Source organism: Staurois parvus, unplaced genomic scaffold (genome assembly GCF_062004578.1).
Source record: "Staurois parvus isolate SC_StPar_1 unplaced genomic scaffold, SC_StPar_1.0 ptg000189l, whole genome shotgun sequence".
Taxonomy (NCBI): domain Eukaryota; kingdom Metazoa; phylum Chordata; class Amphibia; order Anura; family Ranidae; genus Staurois; species Staurois parvus.
Genome location: NW_028317985.1, coordinates 89,970 through 110,109, shown reverse-complemented (window position 1 = coordinate 110,109; position 20,140 = coordinate 89,970). Strand labels below are relative to the sequence as shown.

The window sequence follows — 20,140 nt, the reverse complement described above, 5'->3', positions numbered from 1 at the left end:
TCATGACTCCTCCATAAAAGAAAATGGATCAAATCCCTAGATCAGTGGTGGTCAACTTTCTTGATATGGGGGGCTTCAAGTGCAGCCCTCAACATCAGCAAAGGGCTACACATAAAATTCATGATACAAGAGGTGGTCTAGTGACATAATACAAGAGATGGTCAAAGAATTTGGATATGAAAAAGGAGATGGTCAGAGAGTGAGGACAGGATACAAGAAATGGTCAGAGACTGAGGACATAATAGAAGAGATGGTCAAAGACTGAGGACATAATACAAGAGATGGTCAAAGATTGAGGACATAATACAAGAGATGGTCAAAGACTGAGGACATAATACAAGAGATGGTCAGAGACTGAGGGCATAAAAAAAGGAGATGGTCAGAGAGTGAGGACAGGATACAAGAGATGGGCAGAGACATACAAAAAGACATACAAAAAGGAGATGGTCAGAGAGTGAGGACAGGATACAAAAGATGGTCAGAGACTGAGGGCATAAAAAAAAGGAGATGGTTAGAGAGTGAGGACAGAATACAAGAAATGGTCAGAGACTGAAGACATACAAAAAGTAGATGGTCAGAGAGTGAGGACAGGATACAAAAGATGGTCAGAGACTGAGGGCATAAAAAAAGGAGATGGTTAGAGAGTGAGGACAGGATACAAGAGATGGGCAGAGACTGAGGGCATAAAAAAAGGAGATGGTCAGAGATTCAGGACAGGATACAAGAAATGGACAGAGACTCAGGACATAATACAAGAGATGGTCAGAGACTGAGGACATAACACAAGAGATGGTCAGAGACTGAGGACAGGATACAATGGGGTACCCAAATTTGACCTGACATTCTAAATGTGATTTATGAAAAACAATGTATTACCATCAGGTGTTTTTCCTCCATATTATATAAGATTGCACTTTCTTTGGCAACTGCCACTTGGCATTACGTTTTGGCTGCTAATCTTATTAACCAGACCTTATAAATAGGATATTATAAATATATAAAAAAGGAGATGGTCAGAGAGTGAGGACAGGATACAAGAAATGGTCAGAGACTGAGGACATAATACAAGAGATGGTCAAAGACTGAGGACATAATACAAGAGATGGTCAAAGACTGAGGACATAATACAAGAGATGGTCAGAGACTGAGGGTATAAAAAAAGGAGATGGTCAAAGAGTGAGGACAGGATACAAGAAATGGTCAGAGACTGAAGACATACAAAAAGGAGATGGTCAGAGAGTGAGGACAGGATACAAAAGATGGTCAGAGACTGAGGGCATAAAAAAAGGAGATGGCCAGAGATTGAGGACAGGATACAAGAAATGGTCAGAGACTGAAGACGTACAAAAAGGAGATGGTCAGAGATTCAGGGCAGGAAACAAGAAATGGTCAGAGACTCAGGACATAATACAAGAGATGGTCAGAGACTGAGGACATAACACAAGAGATGGTCAGAGACTGAGGACAGGATACAATGGGGTACCCAAATTTGACCTGACATTCTAAATGTGATTTATGAAAAACAGTGTATTACCATCAGGTGTTTTTCCTCCATATTATATAAGATTGCATTTTCTTTGGCAACTGCCACTTGGCATTACGTTTTGGCTGCTAAGCTTATTAACCAGATCTTATAAATAGAGATTCTTATAAACCATGTCCTCCTGCCCACAGGTGGGGAACCTAGGCCTCCTCTTCATGCTGCTCTTCTTCATTTTTGCAGCTTTGGGAGTGGAACTCTTTGGTGATTTGGGTAGGTATTGAAAATAATGCACAAGGTTAAAGAACAAGCAGACATCATGCCAAGAGTATGTTTCTATATTAGATTTGTGTCTGTTTACAGAGTGCAACGATTCCCATCCATGTGAAGGTCTTGGGAGACATGCCACCTTTAGAAATTTTGGAATGGCCTTTTTAACTCTCTTCCGAGTATCTACAGGTGATAACTGGAATGGCATTATGAAGGTAAAAAAACCATTTAAATTATGTGTGGAAATGTAAGAAACATACTTGTTGGATTTTAACTCATCATTGACTTAGAACAAGTATGCCAATAAGAAGCTTTGACGAGGTGGACGGAGGAATCCCTCTTGCGGGAACACTGTATTCTGACAGTGGCACCAGACTCCATCTGAATACACTGATGGAAAATATTCTAACATGTCCCTTTAACAGTTGACTTATATCCAGCAGGGAAGCCCACACACACTGGTCAAAATTTTGATCAGTGTATGGCCTGCTTAAGTCCGAGAGCCAAAAGTCCTCTAATGACTATCTGCAGCTCAAGATACCCATTTTGGATGGAGGTGGCCTTTAATTACTAAATATGAATCTGTGTGTTCTTGACACTTCCCCCAATTCCACCCAATAATACTTTTCTTTTTCACCCTACCCAACTGCTCTATTCATACGTTGGAGCCATAGGTTTAAACCTTATGGAAGCTCTGCGCCAGACAGTGTTGGCCTACACAAGATTATTCCGTTTGCTCCCTTCCTGCACATGGCAGTGTTTGGGCCTGGTTATTGGCCACTCAAGCCCCGGCTCTGCATCCTGGGAGGAAGGTGAGAAGGTCACATGGTCCTCATCCCCGGAAGCACTAGATATTTCCAAGACTTCTTTTGAAGGTACAACATGGCGACAATGGATCAACTTCAGTACAATCAGCCTGCCCATAGATGGATTCAAATTTGGTCGGTTTAACAGAAGCTGGCCGAATTCTGTTCCATCTATGGCCGGCTTAAGAGAGCCCGTACTTCAAGGCAAGCTATATTGATTGGTTTGTTTTTAATTGGTCCGGTGGATTTATTACTAGCTGTACAAAACTAGCAATGAATATCAACTCTCCTCATACCTTTTTTATCTGATATTAGGACACACTGCGTGACTGTAACGAGGAATCAACCTGCTACAATACAGTCATCTCCCCCATCTACTTTGTCTCCTTTGTGCTAACTGCACAGTTCGTTTTGGTCAATGTGGTCATTGCTGTTTTGATGAAGCATTTAGAGGAGAGCAATAAAGAAGCCAAGGAGGAGGCAGAGCTGGAGGCAGAGATGGAGCTGGAATTTCAGATTCAGAACATGCAAGGTCCAGACAGCGACTCTTTCCTGTGGGCTGGACGGGACCTTAGCTACACTCAGGATAATCCCTATGGATATATGAACTCTGTGAAGGATAAGGTGGATTCCCAGCTGTCATTAGTTCATCCCATGGTAAGAAAACACAAGTTTTGTTCAGAAAAAATATAGTAGTTGGGATTGTCAAGTGAAGAGGAGTGTATGTGACTGAACATGAAAGTTATATATTTTCCCAAATAAAACCTAGGAAATAAAATATATATGTAGCCAAATCATCTGCAAAGTGAAAGCCATGTCCGTCCCCTAAAAAAAAAAACATGTATAATTTGGTTATAGTACCCTGCAAAATCTAGTGGAGCTAAAATATATATAAAAACAAAAAGCTAAAGTCTGTGGGACTCAAGGAGGGTTTAGGGAAGAAAATTCTTGGGGAATAAAAGGGGGTATAGGAAAAAAAAGGACTGGGGGGGGGGCATATGGAGGGAAAAGGTTCTGGGACTTAAAGTGGGATCATATAGGGAGGAAAACTTTGGGGAGTCAAAAGGGGGTCTAAAAAAGGCTCTAAGAGGGGGCATATGGAGGAAAAGGTTGTGGGAATCAAGGGGAATATAGGGTGGAAAAGGCTCTGGGAGGGAAGTATAGGGAGGAAAAAAGCTTTGGAAATTTAGGGGTTAGGCTATTCTTTTTTTTTTTTTATTATGAAATTCATCTCTGCCCTCAATACTTTTTTCCTTTTCCTAACACACTTGTAACTTCTTGCGCAGGAAAGACATATGTTTGATACAATATCATTACTAATCCAAGGATCCATAGAGGGGGAGATGAGGCTTATGGATAACCTGTCTGGTTCAGTGTGCCATCATTATGCCCTTCCTCCATATGAAAAAGGTTCATCTGAAAATCAAGTAAGTCCTTTATATCAGAGATCCCCAGACCAGTTGGGGGCCAGGCGGTGATGGGGGTGGGTGGCGGGCAAGGTTTGATTTGTATGTGAAGCTGCTCATGTAGCTGCCTGGGCTGTGCCTCTTGTAGGGTTGGTGGCAGTAATTCAGTGCCGTCAGGATCTCACCATGTTAGCCACCATATTCAAGTCCCTCCTCCATTCTGTACGGTTTCTGGGGCAGCAGCAGGGGCAGTCCAGCGGGGTTCAAAAGGCTGAACCTCACTGCCTTGCCAATGCACCACCTACCCGGCATGGACCCTTTGTACTCTGCTGCTTGAGTCACTATGTGCCCTCCATTGGAACAGGCATTCTGCTGCTCCCCTTCACCCAAGCCAGGACTGCCAGACAGGTGAGCACTGCCGGGGCCACTCATGGAAACAATGTGCAATACTGACAAAGTCAACATTTACCAATAAAGGGAATTTTGTATTGGCAGCCATGGATTAAAAGTAGTGTAAGACTGCAGATTTCCATGTGGAACCCCTACAGAAAGACATTCACAGCTGGCACCCCGATGTTCCATTAATGCTGTTAAGCAGGCTTTAATTCCCACCTGAGCATGAATGACTTTGTGTCACAGACCACCACAAATGCTGGCAGGGTAGTAGGTGTTTAATGCAATTATTTAGGGTCCAAATGTATTTCAATACCGCTACACCCCCCTCCCCCATTGTCTGTGGAGGAGTTGTCTTCTGCGAGGCCGGTCCTTGTGGTGGGGACTGCTGCTTTTTATGCATAGTAAATGCTAGGGTGGTACTTAAAGTGAACCTTTGCAGCTGCAAACACTCACCTTATCTTTAATTTAAGGGCTCATGTACACTGCAGCTGATAAACTCACGTTTAGGAGCTGTTCAGCTTTTTTTTCAGCAGCCCCTGAACTCTCCCTAATGTTTTCCTATGTGTCCATGTACACATCTTCATTTACAGTCATTTATAGGCATAGGCATTTGAGTTTACAGTCATTTTTTTGAACGCAGAAAACTTGTGTTCAGCAGTCAATTTTATCAGCGTTTCAAACGCAAAACGCTTGTAAACGCAGCAAATCGCATTATATAATATCAATAAGCGTTTGTGACTGAATTTTTTTTTTTAACTCTTCCAGTTCCTGATGCTGTCCAGAGCCTTTGTTGATCATGAAAAATGCATGTAAAACGTTTTCAATGTACTCAGATGGACAAAACCCTGAAAACAGGATGTTCCTACCAAGCTTGTCACACATTGTAATGACCATTCACACCTCAGACCTCTCCCACCCTTGGAAACAAAAGATATGTTAATGACCATTCCCACCTCAGACCTCTCCCACCCTTGGAAACAAAAGATATGTTAATGACCATTCACACCTCAGACCTCTCCCACCCTTGGGAACAAAAGAAATGTTAATGAGCAACTCATACCTAAGCTAATCTCAACACATACTGCTGTCTCTGCTTCTACTCTCTGTATTTCTCTGAAACAGTCTGAAATAGTTAATAATTTACCACTTTTCAGTGCATTCTGGGCATTTTGGAGTTTCTACTGTGCTTATATTTAAAAAACACTTCTAAACGCAAACGCGCATAAACACGTTATGCAAACGCGGCTAAACGACGTTTTTTAACCTATGTTTTCCAGCAGTCAGTTTCCATCGTTCAGAAGTGTCCCGTGTACATGGGGGCTAACACTGCATTGTTTCGTCATTATAGCATAATAAAGAAATAAAATATAGTATATACAAAACGATGATATATTCCATGTAAAGCCTGATGCTTGCTATTTTTTAAAAAAGAGATGAGTTAAAATTTTTGTCAGGTTTTTACGGCTGTCTGTGACCCCACTGGAGAGATTTCCCCTACAGGAAATTGTGCAGTGTCACTGGGACAGGTCGGCACAGTCAGCGGTTAGAATGGTGTCATACGTTGTAAACCACGAAGATGTGTTTTTGTCCTCAAAGAGATGTGAAAAGACCCTAACCCTTCATTACTCCATCAGAATGGAATAAACTTTCTGAATTGGGATTTAACTTTTTGTTGTGCCTGTTCTCTTTCCTGATACACAATTATTTTTCCATGTTTAGATCCCACTGGCAGAGATGGAGGGCTTGTCCCTGACTTCGGACATTCTGTCTGAAAAGTCCTGGTCGCTGGCCTTAACGGATGACTCGCTGCCGGATGACATTGTCTTCAGTGTCCTTGAATCCAAGGTATTTTTATTGCTTTGCACATATTCAAAAAGAATCAAAAATAATTTCTCTCTTGTCCACTGGGGGACACAGTAATTCTTGAACATGTCGGTAAACGCGTCATTTCTTCCTCCTTCCATGAGTATTCACTTTGCGTTTATTGGATTTTTTTACTTAATAAATCACTGGTAATGCACTAGGTGTTTGCGCCATCCTGTTTTTTCTTTTTGCAGTCACTAAGGGATTCCCCCATGTTAGGGGGGCAGAACCAGCTAGGCATTTCCAGTGGAGTCTATGGACATCTATGTTTGGCCTTTCTGGCAGTGGCAGTATCCTGAGCACTAGGAGTGACCAGGGTCAGGCTAACCATTCGGGCACTGCCCAAGGCCCAGGGTCAGTAGGGGGCCCCATGAGATGCCCCTGGTACCTTTTTCATAGGCTTTTTTGAGTTTGGGCAAGGACACGGGACCCATGATCCCCTATTGCCCGGGGGCCCCATGAGTTGTCAGTCCGCCCCTGGGAGTGACAGTTTTTTGTTATGTGTGTGTACAGCCCTTTGGTGATGTTAGGGGCTGCATTAGAGGCCCCCTTTGGCTCATAAGTTGACAGGTTGAGCATAGTTGAAATAAAAATGTTCCTACTCCTAGATGGTTTCATTTCTTCAATGCTGATTCCTTCATCACATGGCTGCACCATAGACACTGTGGCTTTTTAATGCAGCTTCTCAATTGGTGGGCTCCACGGCAGAGTCTTGGGACACTGTACCCTGACTCTGCCTGGTAGGAGATGTGGGGCTACCCTGTAATGTTGCTTTGTACCGAATCCTGCAATGGAGGCTCCCCTTGGCACATGGTGCATTGCGCAGCAGTTAGCTGCAAGGTGCTTTACAGGTCCAGAGATGTTATACCATGTGCCAAGGCCAATCTCTGAACACCCCTGTGGAGGGTAAAGCCAGGATGGGGTTAAATCTCTTATTCCTGCTAATAAGTGGTGAGTACGGGGCAGAAGCTCTTTAACCATGAGCTCCAGAAGGTTTTACCCGCTTCATGGCCAGAGCATTTTTTACTGTTCAGCTCTGCCCTACATTAACTGGTAATTGCTCAGTTATGCAACACTGTACCCAAATGAAATTTAGATCATCTTTTTCACACAAATAGAGCTTTCATTTGGTGGTATTTGATGACTGATGGTCTTTTTTTTTTTTATAGTGCAAAAAAAAAAAAAAAAAACAATTTTGAAAAAATAAACAACTACTTTTTTACTTTCTGCTATAAAACATTTTCAATTTGAAACATTTAATTTCTTCATAAAATTTCAGGCAAAATATATTCTGTTCAGGGACGGACTGACCATTTGGAAACTCGGGCACTGCCTGAGGGCCCGGGGTCAGTAGGGGGCCCCATGAGATGCCCCTGGTACCTTTTTCATAGGCTTTTTTGAGTTTGGGCAAGGACACAGGGGCCCCATGATCCCCTATTGAGGGCCCGGGGTCAGTAGGGGGCCCCATGAGATGCCCCTGGTACCTTTTTCATAGGCTTTTTTGAGTTTGGGCAAGGACACAGGGGCCCCATGATCCCCTATTGCCTTGGGGCCCCATAAGTTGGCAGTCCGCCCCTGATTCTGTTCCATGTCTGTGGTAAAAACAAAATCCAAATAATAAGTGTATATTGATTAGTCTGAAAGTTGTAGTGTCTACAACCCTCAAGGGGTGTACAATCTAAGGTCCCTAACTTACATTCATACATACACATACTAGGGACAATTTAGACAGGAGCCAATTAACCTACCAGAATGTCTTTGGAGAGTGGGAGGAAACTGGAAAACCCGGAGGAAACCCACGCAGGCACAGGGAGAACATGCAAACTCCAGGCAGGTGGTGCCGTGGTTGGGATATATATATTTACAATTTTGGCCATATATTAAATATATATATATATACACACACATATACCCACTGCATGTTGAAATGCATTTTTTATATATTAAAAACTATATGAAAGATATTATTAAATATAGCTTTTTTTTAAATTTATTCTTCAGATTTTTTTAACATATAAAAAAACTCATTTTAACATATGTTTTTACATATATTTGTAAATACATTCCAGAAATGTAGATTTGTATTTTTAAAGGCATACAGTTTATTTGAAATGTATTTTTAAAAATATTTTTCATATATTTTGTAATAAAATAAATATAAATAAATATGTATTGAAGTATATTTTGAAATATATTGAATATGGCCAAAATTGTAGCATTTCAAATATATGTCAACATATTTGGGAAGAATATTTTTAATATATATTTCATATGGGTTAGATCTCTGGTTATTACTGCTATCCTGGGCTCTGTTAGAGGGATTTAGGCTCCATGCACACTAGTATTTTTTAAGCTCCTAGAAGCTGTTATCAGCAAATTTTTTTTCTGCTCCTAGAAGCCAAACAGTGTTCTCCTATGTGTCTGTGCACACTATTTTAGGCTATTAGCATTTTTTTGAGCTTCAGCGTCTAGGATCACAAAACAAAATTGTTTTTGTAGAGTTTTTTGGAGCGTTTTTACATCAGAAAAAAAAAACGCTAAATACTTCTAAACATACTAAAACACTCCTAACAGCTTTTTACTAGATTTTGGTTTTTATTCCTTTACATATACTGTAAAAATGTTCATAGGATGCTAATGCTCCTAAACACCTCTGGATGCTACTAAAACACGCTATTACCAGCATTTTTTATCCAGCGTTTTTTTTTTTAGCTTAAAAAAAAACACTAATGTGTATGGAGCAGGGGCGGACTGACCATTTGGAAACTCGGGCACTGCCCAAGGGCCCGGGGTCAGTAGGGGGCCCCATGAGATGCCCCTGGTACCTTTTTCATAGGCTTTTTTGAGTTTGGGCAAGGACACAGGGGCCCCATGATCCTCTATTGCCCGGGGGCCCCATGAGTCGTCAGTCCGCCCCTGGTATGGAGCCTTACTTTCCCAATGATTTTGGTTTCACCAGACAGGAGAGGAGGGAAAATCTCCAGTAGCATCACAGAAAATATGTTTTGACGGGAGTTATCTCATAAACCTTTCTTAGACATTTCTCTGAATTACAACATTTGAATTTCAGACTGACTTTTCTCCGGAGCAAAAATCATCAAGCACGAAGGAAAGCAACTTGTTAAGTGTGAAGAAGCCACCGGTGTGCCGAACCCACTCCCTGCCAAATGACAGCTACATGTTACAGACGGGGGAATCTTGTGCAGAGTGTCAGGCAAAGAGGATACCAGTCTGCCAAAAATCAGGTGAGAGATCAAGTGCTACACCCAGGGGCGGACTGACCATTTGGAAACTCGGGCACTGCCCGAGGGCCCGGGGTCAGTAGGGGGCCCCATGAGATGCCCCTGGTACCTTTTTCATAGGCTTTTTTGAGTTTGGGCAAGGACACAGGGGCCCCATGATCCCCTATTGCCCGGGGGCCCCATGAGTTGTCAGTCTGCCCCTGGCTACACCTATACCAACTAATTGCTCTGATGACCCTTGGTTCACACCCAAGCGTTTTCTGCAGTATTTTGCGTTTTGCAGAAACACAGTACTGTCCATTTAACCTCCCTGGCGGTATGATTATTTCAGATTTTTGGTGCTGAAAGCGGTACCATTTTTTTGCATGGAAATATGTATTTTTTTATTGTAGGCTGTAATTTTTAGGAAAAACTCACTGAAATCTGTCCGAACAAGAGTCTAGTAAACATCCCGGGTATGATAAAATTTGAAACACAAAATCATAAATTATAATTTAATAAATAATCATAAAAATAATATAAAAATAATAAAAAATTTAATTCAATAATATAATCAAACCAAAAACACTGAAATGTGAAATAGAGCGCCAAGTTCGCACATTGCTGAGCTCAGTCGCAAAATCGTTTTCAGTTTCTGATGACGAATTTCCCCCACGAATCATTATCACTCAATTCTGTAAGTGGTTCTGATTTACTATCGCTGTTCTCTAGCTGATCTAAACCGCTTTTGACCTAAAGGGACACTTTTTGGACGCCATGGACATTTCTCAGTTTCCAGGCCCGTACGTCCCGACGTCACAGGGACAGGACACAGAAGCCGGATGCCGGCATCGGCCGGAGGAGATGGCCGGGGACGCTGCAGGGGACACATCGTGGGAGCGCAGGGTAAGGTAAGTGAAGAACACATGCCGGAGCAGTGCCGCATGGTATTCCCGAGTGTAGCTCGGGGTTACCGCTTTTGGTACTGAAATGTTACCCCGAGCTACACTCGGGAATACCGCCAGGGAGGTTAATCTGATTTCCTATGGGACATGTTCACATCTCCGTGTTTTCACCCGGTGCGTTTTTTGGAAAGGGTCAGGGACTTTTTTGAATGCAAAAAGTTGCGTTTTTGGCCCTGTGCCCCCCCCCCCCCCAAAAAAAAGCAATACACGCCAAACTGAGCATGTGCAGAGTGACTCCACATGATATATCTTATCAGGAGATAAGAGGGGGACACTGGAAGAAGGGGAGGGTCAGAGACGTCAGGATCAAACAGCGTTTTTACACAATGAGGATTAACCCCTTAGGTTCCACAGTGAGTATAACCAGCATGCTTTACTGCATCTACAGACTGATTGTACTGTTGTGGGTTTAGGAACACTTTAAACTACCACACTGCAGTTGTGAGCCAAGCACTCAGTGCTCTCCGATTGACCTTAATGGGAGCATTTGACAGGAACTGCGGTCTGTCAGACTCTGCAACCCGAGCTATAAATTGCCCCAGGTACAAAGCAAGGCATCCTGACCCAACCATGTGTACATCCCCATCTAGCAGCAATGGTTGAATTTAGCCTGGGGGGCAGTAAAACCACTGCCTGATTTTACCACTCTCTTGCCCACCTGTGTGAAGGGGCCAGGGGAGTGCAAAGTCAGAGTTTGAAGCTTCTTTTGTGTGTATGCTTCCAAAATCGAAGGTTCTCAGGGTGCACAGATATTGAAGACAGTAGACATCTGCACCTAAAGAAAACCTATGGTGAGACAAATATGGAGGTTGCCTTTGCTGATCACCTTATAAAAATGCTAGAGGCCTGGCTAACATTTTTTTTTCTTAAGTTCCAAAGCTATTGAATAAGTATGGCAGCCAGGCAAATAGCATTTTTATTTTAGTAAGACCTCATCTGGAATATGCAGTTTAGTTTTGGGCACCAATTCACAAAAAGAACATTGGGGAACTGGAGAAAGTACAGAGAAGGGCAACCAAACTGATAAGAGGCATGGAGGAGCTCAGCTATGAGGAAAGATTAGAGGAACTGAATTTATTCTCTCTTGAGAAGAGGAGATTAAGGGGGGATATGATCTCCATGTATAATACATAAGGGGGGATATGATCACCATGTATAATACATAAGGGGGATATGATCTCCATGTATAATACATAAGGGGGGATATGATCTCCATGTATAATACATAAGGGGGATATGATCTCCATGTATAATACATAAGGGGGGATATGATCTCCGTGTATAATACATAAGGGGGGATATGATCTCCATGTATAATACATAAGGGGGGATATGATCACCATGTATAATACATAAGGGGGGATATGATCTCCATGTATAATACATAAGGGGGGATATGATCTCCATGTATAATACATAAGGGGGGATATGATCTCCATGTATAATACATAAGGGGGATATGATCTCCATGTATAATACATAAGGGGGGATATGATCACCATGTATAATACATAAGGGGGATATGATCTCCATGTATAATACATAAGGGGGGATATGATCACCATGTATAATACATAAGGGGGATATGATCTCCATGTATAATACATAAGGGGGATATGATCTCCATGTATAATACATAAGGGGGATATGATCTCCATGTATAATACATAAGGGGGGATATGATCACCATGTATAATACATAAGGGGGATATGATCTCCATGTATAATACATAAGGGGGGATATGATCTCCATGTATAATACATAAGGGGGATATGATCTCTGTGTATAATACATAAGGGGGGATATGATCTCCATGTATAATACATAAGGGGGGATATGATCTCCATGTATAATAAATAAGGGGGGATATGATCTCCATGTATAATACATAAGGGGGGATATGATCTCCATGTATAATACATAAGGGGGATATGATCTCCATGTATAATACATAAGGGGGGATATGATCTCCATGTGTAATACATAAGGGGGGATATGATCTCCATGTATAATACATAAGGGGGGTATGATCTCCATGTATAATACATAAGGGGGGTATGATCTCCATGTATAATACATAAGGGGGGATATGATCTCCATGTATAATACATAAGGGGGGATATGATCTCCATGTATAATACATAAGGGGGGATATGATCTCTGTGTATAATACATAAGGGGGGATATGATCTCCATGTATAATACATAAGGGGGGATATGAGTTGGTTCTGGCCAGCTCAGTGGATTGCTTTAAAAAATGTCCTGCATTCTTTCTTAGATACACAGAATATAACTGGATATAACATTTATAGGTAAAGTTGATCCAAGGAATATCCGATTGCCTCTCGGGGGATGAGGAAGGAACTTTTTTCCCTGCAGGAGCAAATTGGATCATGCTTTGCTGTTTTTTTGTTTGCCTTCCTCTGGATCAACTGTGGATGTAGGATTATAACTTTTTTTTTTTAATGGTTAAACCGGATGGACTTTTGTCAGCCAGACTAACTATGTAACTATGTGATTCATGAAGAAGGCAAGCAGTGGTAGCCTGAGGTATTTTATCAAAAGTTTTCTTTAAAGTCAATCTGTACTTTGCCTATGGAGGGCAAAGCAGCACCAGCAACACATACAGTACTTACTTTCTGTTTGCTCTTCCAGAGCTCCATGTAGATGCTGGGGGGAAAATGAAGAAATCATGTGTAAGCTCCTATGAGCTATACTGCATTTTGGCCATTCGATAGAGCTGATGATAAAGGAGTTACTCTATTAGAAAACGTGGTAAAATTTCAGCTTGTATGAATGTTTCTGACATTTGTGCAATTAATGTTTTATAAAGAGATCCTACAGAATACTTTGAAGTGGGCAGCACAGGGACTAAATGGTTAGCACTTCTGCCTGGCAGTACTCGGGTCCTGGGTTCAAATCCCAACCACGGAGTTTGCATGTTCTCCCTGTTCCTCCGGGTACTCCGGTTTCCTCCCACACTCCAAAGACATGCTGGTAGGTAAATTGGCTCCTGTCTAAATTGTCCCTAGTATGTGTATGTATGAATGTGAGTTAGGGACCTTAGATCGTACTCCCCTTGAGGGTTAGGGACTGATGTGAATGTAAAATGTATATGTAAAGCGCTGCGTACATTGACGGTGCTATATAAGTACCTGAAATAAATAAGTCATAAATGTCCTGTGATGTTAATTCATCGTGGATATGTGATAATTTACATTTGTGGGGTTGTATTCCATATGTGCAGGGAGAGATCATACAAATACTTATAAGTATAACATTTAATAAAAGTAACGATAGATACAGATATCTATATTAGAAAATATAACAAGGATACTTAACTAAAGATGCTTTTTTTCCACCATGGGTCCCGCCTGCTTTTGCGGTGTGGCACAGACAATCAGAGCAGATGCATGCATGATGCAGCTCTGGGAAGAGACAGTTACTCCAAGCTTTTTCTATAGTATATAGCAGGGGTGGGCAACTGCGGCCCTCCAGCTGTTGGTGAACTACAAGTCCCATCATGCCTCTGCCTTTGGGAGTCATGCTTGTAACTGTCAGTTTTGCAATGCCTCATGGGACTTCTACAACAGCTGGAGGGCCTCAGTTGCCCACCCCTGGTATATAGGACTTGAATCTAAGGAAATTATCAACCTACCCCCACTGGAACAAAATGGCCTTCTAAGGAAAATAGCGCATTCCTGGAAGGAGATTAGTGGGCTGGCTTGTCCATATAGTCAGTTTACAATGACATTCCTATAGTATGATGTCAGCTAAAGTGACCATCCTTATATGTCTTGTATGGCGCCTTAACCATACAGAATTAATTATTAGATACTGTAAACCAACAATGTGTGCAATTCATGTTTTATAAATAGATCCTAAAGAATACTTTGAAGTCATAAAGCTCTTGTAATGTTTATACACTTCTGCCCATTTTTTGTTCAGGTTCCAGTGTCCATGTTCAGTGTCAGTTAAACGACGGCAGTTGTGGACGAAAAGAGTCTACGATAAATGACAGAAAATCTGAAGGCCTCATACCAAAACTCAACGTACCAATGCGATCACCGTCCACTCACAGAATGCTGTGTAGACAGGTAAGGATACTTTCTCCATCTCTGGTTATAATGTTGTGATGTCGATTTACAGTGTATAATAAAATAGTGCAGTCAGTGATTGCCAATTGTATGGGACTAACCTCCCACATGGAAGAAAAATATATTTGAAATATATTTTAAAAATATTCTTCCCAAATATATTGACATATATTTGAAATGCTACAATTTTGGCCATATTCAATAAATAAATATATATATATATATATATATATATACACACATAAAAAATGCATTTTAACATGCAGTGTATATATATATATATATATATATATATATAGATAGATAGATAGACACACTGCATGTTAAAATGCATTTTCTATGTGTGTATATATATATATATATACATACACACATAAAAAATGCATTTTTTATGTATGTGTGTGTGTATGTATATATATATATACACACACATAAAAAAATGCATTTTTTATGTATGTGTGTGTGTATATATATATATACACACTGCATGTTGAAATGCGTTTTTTTATTACAAAATATATTAAAAATATTTTTAAAAATATATTTCAATTATACTGTATGTCTTAAAAAATACAAATCTACATTTTTGGAATGCATTTACATATATATGTTAAAATGACTTCTTTATATGTTCAAAAAAATCTGAAGAATATATTTAAAAAATATATATTTTTAAAAATATTTTTCATATATTTTGTAATATATAAAAAATGCATTTTAACATGCATGCATGCATATTAAAATGCATTTTTTATGTATATATATATATATATATATATATATATATGTATAGACACACACACACACTGCATGTTAAAATGTGTTTTTTATTTATTACAAAATATATGAAAAATATTATTAAAAATATATATTTTTAAAATATATTCAATAATATTTTTCATATATTTTGTAATAAATAAAAAACACATTTTAACATGCAGTGTGTGTGTGTGTCTATACATATATATATATATATATATATATACATAAAAAATGCATTTTAATATGCATGCATGCATGTTAAAATGCATTTTTTATATATTACAAAATATATGAAAAATATTTTTAAAAATATATATTTTTTAAATATATTCTTCAGATTTTTTTGAACATATAAAGAAGTCATTTTAACATATATATGTAAATGCATTCCAAAAATGTAGATTTGTATTTTTTAAGACATACAGTATAATTGAAATATATATTTTTAAAAATATTTTTCATATATTTTGTAATAAAAAAGCATTTCAACATGCAGTGTGTATATATATATATATATATATATATATATATATATATATATATATAAAAATATATTCAATACGGCCAAAATTGTAGTATTTCAAATATATGTCAATATATTTGGGAAGATTTTTAAAATATATTTCAGATATATCTTTGTTCCATGTGGGAGGTTACACCCATGCAATTGGCAATTACTGACTGATTTTTCTTCCATATGGGCTATGGTGCATATGTAGAATATAAGCTGCATTCACAACCTCTGTGTTTTGGTGCAGCACATCAAATACATATAATGAAAACCAGGTACAGCGGCAGAGCAAAACCCCAACCGCAAAAGATATATAAACAAAACCCATCACATTTTAAATCAGTACTATACACATTACAATCTGACATTGTTTTCCCACAGATACAATTCCCAGCAATATGGAGGCTGTTATAACCAAAGAGGGGCCAACTTCACATTATGCCCATGATTTTGGTATGGGATGTCTAACACACTCATACAGTATGGTCATATAGTGTAGTTCCACTTTATATTGGCTGTAGGTCTAGCTCAGAGACAGTAGTTGACTGAACCTTTAGGTCTTGTAGATTCTTTACCCAAACACTAAATAAAAGGGAATGATTCCCAATTGTGAAGGGAACCTCTAGTTCTTTTAAAGTACTGTTTATTCCCTGAGGAGACACTATGGGGTCATTTACTAAAAGAGAGTACAAAATCTGATGCAGCGCTTTATAAAAACCAATCAGCTTCTAGGTTTTATTGCCAAAACTTAGTTGAATAAACTGAAGTTAGAAGCTACCACGTGCAGCTGCACCAGATTCTGAGTGCTCCAGTTTTAGTAAATCTCCCCCAGTGTTTAGCTGTTGGAAAAGCAGCATGGGAGAGTGCATTTACAATGGCAGCAGAACAGACTCCATGCTGTGGTACCTCATCCTGAACATTTTGTGAACAATTATATTATTAAATTTTAATTTTCCATATTATGTAACCGTTTTTGTATACCTATGCCATTCTTTAAATAAAGAATGTTTAATAAATAAATTAATAAATAAATTAAAATAAAATTAAAAGAAATAATAAAAATAAATAAATTAGGATTTTCCATGAGATTTAAAGGTGCGTATAGACAAGACGATTGCTTTACAATCCAACAGGTTAATGTTAGTTCAGAACAGCCTTTCTCAACCTTTTTCAACAAATAGGAACCCTTGAAATAACTTTCCAGTCTCAGGGAACCCCTGTTAATAATGACTATATCTACAACTCATGATACGTTAGTGTGATGATCAGTGGGTAGAATGCTCTTTACAGTTGTGGCCATTGGGAAAAATGACCCCCTTTAAGATAGCTAAAAAGATCAAAGGTGTCAGTGGGAACTTATCTGAGAGGAAGAAATTGCTCATTGCTCAAGGAACCCCTAGCAATCTCTGGGGGAGTCTTAGGGTTCCAAAGAACTCTGATTGAGAAACCCTGGATCAGATATAAAGTAAACCTCTATGGGTACAGTCTGTATGGGCAATTCTGTACAGTCTCCCTTGGCCAACATTTCCCATACCTGAACATCCAGTTTTGACTTTCTTGGCTCTTTGGTATTGTTCTTTAAAAATCTATGCTTGGTGGAGCATTCATGAGTTTGCATGTTTATGGGGGGTTATTTACTAAAACCTAATGGTGCAAAATCAGCTTCCAGATTTTATCGTCAAAGTTTAATTGAACAAGCTGAAGTTAGAAGCTGATTGGTTACCATGAACAGCTGAACTAGATTCTGAGTGCTCCAGTTTTAGTAAATCTCCCCCTAATTTTGCCTGTTGGAAGAACAGCATGGGAGAGAACATTTACAATGGCACCAGGACAGGAAATTGGCATAAACTCTTTTCCTGGTGCCTTCATGGCAGCATATATATGGTTTGCATGTGGGCGAAGCAATCAGCCATGTGTATGCTACCATGGAGGCACCCAGGAAATGGAAAATTGAATACTTACCTTTCAGTAATTTTCCTTTCCTGGCACCTATCCAAGGCAGCATACATATGGCTTGGAAGTGGGTGGAGCAACCAACCTTATGTATGCTACATAGTAGGATGGATAGGTAACAGGAAAGAAAAATTACGGAAAGAAAAGTATTCCATTTTCCATTTTTCTGGTGCCTCCATGGCAGCATACATACGGTTGGTTGCTCCGCCCACATCCAACCCATATGAATACCATGGATGTCATTTCAGGAAAGGAAGATTACAGAAAGGTGTGTATTTAATTTTCTATTTTATTTCAAATTGCCCAAAGTTTACAAATACATACACCAGGCTCTCCTATGTGATGTTCACTCCTATCTATAAGGAAAGAAAGAAAGAAAAGTAGTAAAATAGATCCCCTGGAGCCAGCAACAATAGACTTGATTCCTCCAGCAACAATGGACCACCAGCAACAAAATACCCCCCCCACTCCCCTAACAACAATAGACCCCCAGCAGCAAAAACAGATCTCCCTGCAGCCAGCAACAATACCCTTCAGCAGTCAGCAACAATAGACCCCTCCCTCAACAGTAGATCCCTTCCAGCAACAGCTGATCTTCCATCAACATAAGACCCACCCCAGCAACAATAGATCCCCAACCAGCAATAATAGACCTCCCCAGCAGCAGTAGAATCCCTCCAGTGACAATAGATCCCCCAGCAGCCAGCATAAATAGAACTTCCAATACGCCCCAGCACCCCTTGCCATTATATACATTCAGTGCTGGAGGTGCCGGAACTGCATTCACCATGTTCCTGCTGAAAAAAAGCCCTGGGGTCATATTATATAGTGGAATTTACTTACCTTTTTATCTTTATGTTTGTCTTCTTAGAAGGCGATCCATAACGACTCTTTTGACATGCTGTTGGACAGTAAGGAAAATGACAACGGAGATACAGTGGATCATCTCTTCGTGAATTTACCTGTTTGCCAACCATCTGCAGAGGTGCCAAATGCTCCAAAGCCAAAGGAGCCAGAAAGAACTTTTTGTGATCTGGAAAAATGCACTCCATACACACAACACTGTCGCGATACTCACCAGTGGCCGAGTCCTGCCCAGACTAATAGGTACTCTTTGAAAGAACTATCCTCAGCCCAAGAAAGGACACATTTGTTGAGTACGTCTCTTTGTAAAAAACATTTGAGCTTAAAAGCGTGCGAAACGCTAAGACTCTACTCTGCCGCTTACTCGTTAAGCCAGAAGGTAAAACTGGAAAATAGCAACAATGTAGTTCTGAAGGACATGAAGAAGTTCTACAGTGTTGATGCACATGGTGCCCTTAGAAAAACCACCTCATGGCTGGATGAAGCCAGAAGACATTCTATTGAAATTTGTTCCATGGAAAATAGTCTTTCTCGCTACCCAGCCTCCCGTTCTTGTGGCTTTATCAGCCATATACTCAACGAGAGGGACGACTTTCTAACCGTGCAGAGAACTGGTGGACACATTGCCTACTGCCCGGAGTGCATGCCTGCTTCTAGACATTCCTGTCTGGAACCTGAGACCCTGAAAAGACAATCTTACTCATTAGATTCTAAGGACCTCCCTAACATTGTTGATCCTTTAGTCCCAGAGATGTCAATATCTTAATTTCTAATGATATATTTTTTATCAGTACTATCGAACAAACCACTCTGACTATTTTTGATGAAACATTAACATTTGTTACAAAAACCAGGAGCCGTTTCTATAGGTCAAAACCGAGTGGAGTTGGCGGCTCCGGGGAAATACTTGAACAACTTGTTCTCCTTGGACAAATAGCAATACACTTTCCAAAAAGGATTTTCATGTTTTTGTTTAGCTAGAAAAGAATACATTATGTTATTTTCTATGAAATAAAACTCTGTCTAGAGAGTCTATTTATTGAGGGCAATGGTTTAGTGTTACAATACCAGATACAGGGAAAAGAGTGATCACAGCCAACACATTCATGGAATTCATATTTCAGTTAAAGATATTGTCATGAGGGAAGTATGAGGAGTGCCATTGATGGCCTCTTGTAGAAGTTGCTAATTGCCTGGAGCTGGCATTCTCAAAAAAGGTATTCATCAATGGCAGCTTCTATGATTCCCTTTTGACAAAGTCCTTCTAAGAAGTTTTTAAAAAATTATTATTAGTTAGTAGTAAACAAATATTCCTAAAGCAATAATAGGGAATTTCCCTTCACTTTGGAAAGATTTCCTCCCAATTCCCGTTTTGTCTTGCAAACAGGAGGTGAAATGAAATCGCCCCCGTAGGACACCTGACAGGGGTTGTAACCAATCCCTGCTCCATCTCAAAAAACCTTTGGTGTTAGATACACCTTAAACAGCATCCCACTCTTTGAATTGTTTACTTATCAATCAGTTAAAAACAAGGCATAAAGTATT

The 20,140-nt window shown here is 39.8% G+C and overlaps 1 protein-coding gene across 3 annotated transcripts in view; it reads left to right on the top strand.

The window, feature by feature from the left end:
* Window positions 1-19,630, top strand: part of CACNA1G (calcium voltage-gated channel subunit alpha1 G) — a 132,786-nt gene extending 113,156 nt beyond the window's left edge. For all 3 annotated transcript variants that reach the window (XM_089677591.1, XM_089677593.1, XM_089677590.1), the window contains 8 exons: window positions 1,675-1,753; window positions 1,844-1,965; window positions 2,872-3,213; window positions 3,843-3,983; window positions 6,078-6,203; window positions 9,292-9,466; window positions 14,357-14,505; window positions 18,603-19,630. In XM_089677591.1, coding sequence (XP_089533717.1) covers window positions 1,675-1,753; window positions 1,844-1,965; window positions 2,872-3,213; window positions 3,843-3,983; window positions 6,078-6,203; window positions 9,292-9,466; window positions 14,357-14,505; window positions 18,603-19,361 — 1,893 coding nt within the window. In that variant the 3' untranslated portion in view covers window positions 19,362-19,630. The remainder of the gene's footprint in view (window positions 1-1,674; window positions 1,754-1,843; window positions 1,966-2,871; window positions 3,214-3,842; window positions 3,984-6,077; window positions 6,204-9,291; window positions 9,467-14,356; window positions 14,506-18,602) is intronic.
* Window positions 19,631-20,140: the final 510 nt, after the last annotated feature.